General features: G+C 39.8%; 1 protein-coding gene across 1 annotated transcript; it reads left to right on the forward strand.

Annotated features, from left to right (window-relative positions):
• On the forward strand, positions 1–4,886 carry mlc1 (modulator of VRAC current 1). The gene is made up of 11 exons (XM_078256135.1): positions 1–258; positions 760–849; positions 1,020–1,073; positions 1,209–1,310; positions 1,458–1,559; positions 1,807–1,878; positions 1,959–2,075; positions 2,202–2,258; positions 3,919–4,041; positions 4,310–4,471; positions 4,806–4,886. The coding sequence occupies exons 1-11, from the start codon at positions 1–3 to the stop codon at positions 4,884–4,886; spliced, it is 1,218 nt and encodes a 405-aa protein (XP_078112261.1).
• Positions 4,887–8,207: the final 3,321 nt, after the last annotated feature.

The following is an 8,207-nucleotide window of genomic DNA, read 5'->3' on the forward strand; positions in this document are numbered from 1 at the left end:
ATGCAGTGCGACGAGCTCTCAGCCAGAGAGGAGTTCACCTACAGCCACATGCCCATTCTGGAGAGGGGCGATGGGACGCTGGGACGACGGAGCAACAGTGGAACAGAGAGAAGGCCAGACAGGGGGGAGCGGTATAGGCCCGAGCGGGACAGCTACACAGTGGACGTGAGGGCCAGTGACCTGCAGCTGGCCCAGCCGGAGCCTCTAAAGCACCCCTGCTTCAGCTACAGGGCCTGGCTCTACAGTGTCCTCATAGGGGTGAGAGGAAAGATGGTCAGGGAGAGGTACAAAGGAGGCACATCACAGGGTGTATCTATGTAGTCCATAACACACACATTTTATAGGTTGGGGTGATCTTTCTAATGAGAGAGTATCTCAATCTAGAAATTTAGAGTGGGATGGCATCAGTAAGTCTTGTTTTGTGCTTCCACATTTAGGTAAGGAGAAACAATGTCTCCAGAATGTGCAAACAGCAAACTTATCTAATGCATTGTGTGACCATTTACTCTGAGGAATAAATAAAACCCAAACTTTACAAAAGTTGATATGGATAGATGGATAGATATGATAGATATAGATATGGGTAGTAGTTCAAATGTCAAAATGTCAGTTTGTCTGTGGTCATGTGTATTGTGCTATATCTGGTTAACTGGGCACTTCAGATTTAATGTATGTATTGTGAAATATGTGTAATCACATTTATGAGTGTCTCTATTTGCATATGCATGCATGCCTGTGTGTGCATGTGTGTGTCCTCAGGGCAGTCTGCTCATCACATCTGGTTTTTCTCTGTACCTGGGCAATGTGTTTCCTTTTGCAATGGACTACTTACGCTGTGCTGCAGGCTCTGTAAGTGACCGTCATGCACGTGTAATCGCAGTCACAGTCACAGACATATAAGCTAAAGTTTATACATGTTTAGATCCGACTGTCGTGTCAAACTGCCAGCCACAAATCATTTTCAGAAGGCCCCGCTAAATAGAAAAATTCAGCAGTTTATTTGTTGCTGTTGTACACAGGGCCTCCCTGCAGCGATCGCCAGTTTTGCCATTGCTAAGAACCGACATGTTGCAGTGAGTAAAGAATGAACACACTAAAGGCAAAATAGATAATTATGTTTTAATAGATTTTAATTTTTAATTTAATTGAATTTCCTCTAGGCAATCAAGGCTTGGTGCTTATGAAGGTCTCATGTTTTTTTTTTCAAGGTGTCAGACTTCCAGGTGGTCTACGTGTCAACCTTTGCTGTGACGACCACCTGCCTGGTTTGGTTTGGATGCAAACTGGTCCTTAACCCTTCTGCTGTCAATGTAAATACATCATAGTAATATATTGGAAACTACCAATCCTTTAGTTGCACATAAGCATATACAATCATTCTTAAAGTTAAAAAAAAATCTTCAATCTTCCGTCTGCTATTGTGTCTCTGATCTCCCTCCCGCTCTGTCTGTTCTCAGATCAACTTCAACCTCATTCTGATGATTTTGCTGGAGGTGTTAATGGCCAGTACTGTCATCCTGTCAGCCCGCTCTGCAGAAGACTGCTGCTGCCACAGGAAGGTGAGTGTGTGTGTGTGTGTGAGTGTGTGTGTGTGTGTGTGTGTGTGTGTGTGTGTGTGTGTGTGTGTGTGTGTGTGTGTCTGAGCGTGTGTGTGAGCGTGTGTGTGTGTGTGAGCGTCTGTGAGCGTGTGTGTGTGTATGAGCGATTGATAACTTGTATTTCCCAGCTGATGTGTCTCCCCTTTTACTCTCCCTATAGCTTTCACTCTTCCATCCTAACTCCTCTCAACCTTCATCCAACTTTTAGCCGGTGACATATGACAGATCTGTGGTTCTAAAGCCTGCAGTGTTCCCCACTCGACTCCTTAAAGCGTATTCTGTGAGTAGTTTTCAGTTTTGTTGCATACAATATTTCATTCTGGTCAAAACTTATGAATCACTAAGGAATGTCTCTAACAGGTAATTGAAGTCATTGTGGGGATTTCTGCTGTATTCGGAGGAATTATTGCACTCAACATGGATGCTTTACTACCTGGCCCCTACTTGTCCGTCACATTTTTCTGGATTCTTGTGGCTGTAAGTTTTTCCTATGAAACCTTACTTTTCATTATGAAAGGGATTCCAGCTCAGAATGATAACTAAGATGACGTCCGTCCCTGGCATTACCACGTAACTTTGTGTATCGTCTTTATTCCTTTGCAGTGTTTCCCGAGTGCTATTGCCAGTCATGTTGTTTCAGAATACCCCAACAAATGTCTGGTGAGTACTCTAGTTGTTTGAGCCCCAGTCTTGAGAATGTTGACACTAAAAAAAAAGACTTAATAAACTTGAAGGGTGGATGTGATCAGTTAAAGTAATATATTTGGAGCTGTCAGTCTTTGTTAGAATTAAAATACTGATCCATTTGGTGACTGTGATCTCAGTAGGAGATAGTATGGTATATTGATATATTGATGCATGGTGATGCAGGAGAATGCTCTGTTTTGGTACTGTTGAATCTTAGTGTAACATTTGACACACACCACAGTATCCCAATCAACCGACTTGGGCAGTGGGTGGGTATCTCTGGGTCAGTCCTGGAGTGGTTGTCCCCTACCTCTCTGATAGGCATTTTTCAGTAGCTGTTGGTAACTATTTGTTTTAACCTGAAACTCTGGATTGTGGTGTGCCTCAAGGTTCTGTCCTGGGTCCTCTCCTGTTTGCCTCGCATATACTTCCCATGCACTTACAAGGTATCTCCTATTATTGCTATGATGATACATTCTACATCTCATGGCGTGGGCTATGGCAATCCTAGTGTTAAGTCTCAAAATGGAGCAAAATTGCCAGTTGTAATAACTGCATAAACTCTATAAGAAATTGGTTGGAAGATAACTTCCTGCAACTTAGAGCTGACAACATGGAAGTTCTTATTTCTACTCCAGTCTTGTCCCTAAGGGAATAGATAGTAGGTTATTTTTCCTCTTTTGTTAAATCGTCCCTACAAAATTTAAGTGTCACTATGCAATCAACATAGACCAACATTTTATGTGTTTGATTCAGTCCTGTTTTTTCCAGCTGAGAAATATTTGCAGAATTTTGGACCCCCTTTTGACTTAAATGGGGCATATCATAAAAACGTGTTCAGTTCTTGTGCACATACATTTGGGTTTCTGGACTGCCTACCAAACCACAAACTGTGAAATTACACAACCTAGTCAGTTGTTTGTTGTTAGTTAGAAAACAAGGGATTAAACAAACCATTCAGATTTGGCTTCTCTACCGTCACATGCAGGCTCATTAGAATATACCGTTCCCCATCTGAGTATCTTCATCCACGGCTTGAGAACTACCTTTGCAAATGTGCACCATATTTTACTCGGAAGCCATCAGAGCAGACTGGGCTTTTCAGGAGGCGGGGTTAAAAATAGAGGCGCTGATTATGGTGACTACAATTAAATTCAGACAGACAGTATGATAAAAATGTGTTTTTTGAACACTGAAGCATGTAAACATGTTCTAGTAGAAATCCAAAATACAAGTACGAACCTGAAACTTAGTATGATGTCTCCTATAACATCTGCAGACACTTTGAAAAAGCAGCAGAAGACTTAAACTTGTCTTTGTTTCATTTTTAAAATGAATTTCAATTTTTATTTACTTTAATTTTATGGGGATTTTATTTTTCTAAAGTCTGTATTTATGTTTTTTTTGTAGCACTTTGTGACGTTCTCTTCTTGAAAGGTACTTAATAAATAAAGTGACTTACATACTGTATCTTATGGAAGTTAATTAGGATGAGTGTCTGCTGAGGAAGGATTATCTTTAACATTAATTACTACATTTCTAAGTTTTACAAGTTTCGTCTATTTCCTTTTTTCTTCTGGGTCTACAAACATTTTTCTCTGTTCCTTTTTTCTCTCTTCCTGGTGTCTCTTAGGTGGAGGTGCTGATTGCCATCAGCAGCGTGACGTCTCCCTTGCTCTTTTCAGCCTCTGGCTTCCTTTCTTGCAGTGTGATCAGCTTTATTGAAATTTTCCTACATGATGTGCCTACAGCCAAGGTCAGTTTAATAAAGTGAAAATTCACCAGTGTGCAAAAACAAATGGGACCTTAGGTGCTATATTACCTATATAGCCTTGAGCTCCTTTTGCATGAGAAATCTACAGAAACAGATTTTAGAGAAACTTTGAGATAATTAGTAATTAGTAATTAGTAAGTAATTGTTGTAATTTATTTAATGTTTGTGTTTGTGTGTGTGTGTGTGTGTGTGTGTGTGTGTGTGTGTGTGTGTGTGTGTGTGTGTGTGTGTGTGTGTGTGTGTGGTCCAGCAATCCTACGACATCCTGCTGCTGATTCTGATGGTGCTGCTGCTGGTGCAGGCAATTCTAACTTCAGCCACTGTGGTGCACTGTGCCTCCTACAAGAGCCAGCTCCGCATGGGGGCTCCAGAGTGTGACCACAGCATGCACACCCAGACTCATTACTGTGAGGTAAGGTGGATAAAAGCAGGAGTTGTGGACACAAATGGACAAATCTATCAAAGTCTGTCTTTTTGTCTCCTTGTCTGTCTCTCCCATTCCAACAAGAGCCGTTTGTGAATGTGGAAAATTATACATGTAATTCTCTTCCAGGTGTTCTCACCAGCTATAGCTCATGTAAATAGCATTTAAATACGATGACATGAAAATATACAAGCAAGAAACCTATATAAAAAATAAAAACATTGTGCTACTCATCCTTCACACATCATTTATCTCAATGTTTTTGTCACCTTTCCCCTTCCACATTTCATCTCTCACTCTCCTTCCTGTTTTGCTCCCTCAGCAGCAAGCAGCCAATGGAACGCTGCAGGATTTTGACAAAGACAGAGCCTGGAAAGCAGTTGTGGTCCAAATGGCCCAATGAACTGTCCTAGAGTTCACAGAGAAGTTTGACGAGAAAAGGGAAAAGGAGGAACAAACAATGGGTTGGCTACACAATGCTGAAAGAAAAAAGAAGTAAAGATGTATTCTGAGATGGAAAGAGAGATTTAGGAGAAAAGGATGAAGGAAATAAAGACTGAAAGATATAGAAAGAAATCACAGAGAGAGAATTTTTTTTAAATAATGCACGGTAGAGAATACGATTTTTAAGATATTTGGATAATGCTTTAAGCATTTTGCTTTGATGTCTGATGTCTGATGACTGTTCCCTGCTTAGTGAGCATTATTTAACCTGGCCACCATTCGGTGTAGTTTGATAAGCACACATATTTTATATTGACACCAGGTACAATGAGCAATCAACTAAGTCCGTGTTGAGTAGTATAAAAATGTTTTGAGCACTTGGGCATAAACACAAAGTTTTATCATGTCTATAAACAATTAACATTGTTCTATACAGTACATGCATACAACTCAGGGGTGCCGTATGGGGGGGAAAGTTAGGACAATGGGGCCATGACTGACAGGGGCCCCAAAAAATAGGTAAAAACTAATATAACATTATTAAACCATCATCATTCAGTATATATATTTCAAATATAACAATACAATTAATGATCACTTTGTTTTTACTTGTTTTTGGCAGTATAAGATAAATATCCCCATTGACCAAAAAGTAAACATCCATATTGACCGACCACCCCCCTGTATCTGCATGAAATGGTTTGGTCCTGCCTTAGAGCACTCAGTGACAGTGTTTAGTTTCAGTCTGTGCCAGAAGTACAGTGACCACAATGTTGCCAAGTAACGTTAAATCAAAATCTGGTTTTCAAAAAAGTAAAGAGAGAAAAGAGAGAGAGGAAAGACAAAGGAAAGGGTGTCAAACTGTAACCCAGTTTTTCACCAAGAAAGGGGGGTAGCCTATAGTCTGTGAGTGGTATTAACCTGTTGGCTATTAAGTGAAATCCAAGGTCCATAGTGAAATAAGCTAGCTAGCTACAGACTAGTGTTAGCCTACATTTAATCACCATTTAATCAGTGCAGGGAAACGTTTAGCAAGATATTCATATTAAATCATTGTCCCTGCCCCTTTTAGCAGACTTAACAACAAATGAGTCAGCAGCAGCCCAGTCTCCCCATAACTGTGCCCCTCCCTGTCCCAGTGAAGAAGGTGAGCAACATTGTGTTCAATGACATGCCAGTTAGCATCATTGCAGGGAGTCTGTGGGGATTTCTCTGTCTCTCTTGCTCTTTTTACCATTACAAAAAAGAAAGTGAAATATTTATAAATGACAGAAATTCAAACACATTAATAACAATTATTTTCTCACATAATGATCATTATGAAATAAAATTAAAAAAAACAACAACCTACTGTCTGTATTGGATGCTGGACAGTTGGAAACAGTGAGTAGCTTACCTGAGCCTGCATGTAAGATACAGACAATATTAACTGTATTGAACTACAAGAAGCAAGACAGTTGCAAGCCTTTAATTAGAGTTATGTAAAGCTTTTGATGGGACAATTAGGTCTTAGAGATGTGATGTGAACAGCTGCGCAGAGGGGGCCCAATTAGATTTTTTGTCATGGGGCCCAAAATTCGTTCTGGATTTAATGGATGATGCAGTGTTGTCAAGGTTGTACTGTAGGATGAAAACAATGCCAGTATGTATACAAATCAATGAATATAACATGTTAAATAAATCAATGGCAGACTTTATTCTCTGTAGATTTTTTTTCCCAAATAGTGAAGACTGACTTATTTTAGCACTCTCTTGACTGAAAGTTATATTTTGTTCAGTAGTTGGCCTCTTTGTGTCTTCTTGTGTACTCTGGAATGTCTTCCTCCTCCTCCTCTTTGTGTCTTCTTGTGTACAGTGGTGTGGTAGTGGTTGCAACAGCGTATTACAAGACAATTGATCCACCTGGATATTGCAGATTAACCAATGTTAATAATTGTAACTGAAATTCTACTTTATTCAGGAAAATACGTTTGTCATCAACTGCAAGTGTATAATGTTTTATGGTTGTTTAATGTTGCTCAGTTGATCAAGCTGCATATTTATAGTATAAATGGCAATTAACTGAATCCCAATAAAATAACTTTCCAAGAAATATTGTTAGGTTATTATCCTATTTTTAAATGTCAGACTGTGATGTGTAGGTGATTTATATTTGCATCCACATTTACTTAAAAAAAAAACGTCTCCATCCCTGCCGTCTTGTTTGGAAATGGAAATGTAACTGTGACATCAATAAACCTGACCATGCACAAAAACTGAACATTGTAAACTTCGTAAATATACAATTTAAAGATTTATAGCAGGGCTGTTGGTTGTATTGAATTGCAATTGATTGTACAGTTATACCTATAATAAAGAGGACACTGATTGTATCGCTAAACACAATAGGCCTATAATGAAAGGACAGTCTGTTTTTGTTTTTTTTCTTCTTCGAAATGAACATCCTCAAGATCTCTGCAACGATGCTAAGAGAGAGAGAGAGAGAGAGAGAGAGAGAGAGAGAGTGAGTGAGAGAGAGAGAGAGAGACTATATTTGGAAGCAGACATAGTGAGGGGCGGCTTCTCAAACCGGCGAAAACCGGCTTGAGGAAAAACTGACTTGTGGCTCGGTCCGGCTGAAGAACATCGAGAGCGCGCCAACATCGCGCGCTCACATCGCCTTGTTGCCACAAGAATCCCAACAGCGAGCACGAGGTTGCCGGAGGAACAAACTGCTGTAGGCTACAACTGCCCCTGCTCTGCAGTGATGTACTGTTAAATTAAAACGGAAATCTGTGTCACTCGGCAAGAGCACTATTAATAGAGTGTTACAATAGACTATATAAAGCCTTCCATTTATTGCGCTTCCCTGAAAAACCTTTCTAGAAACTATATCTTGTAACAATCTTCACATAGATAGAGGCATATCTTAAAATGCAAGTACCCCATGCAATTAAATGATGGCTCCTCCATGGAAGGCTTTACTCTACTCTCTACTAACTCGTCATACTCTATGACTTTGAATGACGCAAATCTTAACCTTTCCTGGTTTTCAAGTGTCTTTGCCAGTCCCACACTCATAGATGATGGTCAGCATGGATACACCTATTAATAAGAGGGCCGGTGCCTAGTTAGGTTGTAGAGTGAATAACTAGCGGATTTGAATAGTGGTAGCCCGTTTGTAGTTACTCAACAACACTATATAGCCAAATCGAATTCCTTAGTCTCAAGAGTGATTTTAATATCCAAATATTATAGTAATGTTAATATCCAATTATATCACTGTAACACTAATATATAC

Source organism: Sander vitreus, chromosome 8 (genome assembly GCF_031162955.1).
Source record: "Sander vitreus isolate 19-12246 chromosome 8, sanVit1, whole genome shotgun sequence".
In the NCBI taxonomy this organism is placed as follows: Eukaryota; Metazoa; Chordata; class Actinopteri; order Perciformes; family Percidae; genus Sander; species Sander vitreus.

Excerpts from the sequence above, each read along its gene's own strand:
- mlc1 (XM_078256135.1), top strand. The coding sequence starts at position 1 with ATGCAGTGCGACGAGCTCTCAGCCAGAGAGGAGTTCACCTACAGCCAC. Across the intron at positions 259-759 it reads TCTACAGTGTCCTCATAGGG|GGCAGTCTGCTCATCACATC; the intron begins GTGAGAGGAAAG and ends GTGTGTCCTCAG. Across the intron at positions 2,076-2,201 it reads TTTTCTGGATTCTTGTGGCT|TGTTTCCCGAGTGCTATTGC; the intron begins GTAAGTTTTTCC and ends ATTCCTTTGCAG.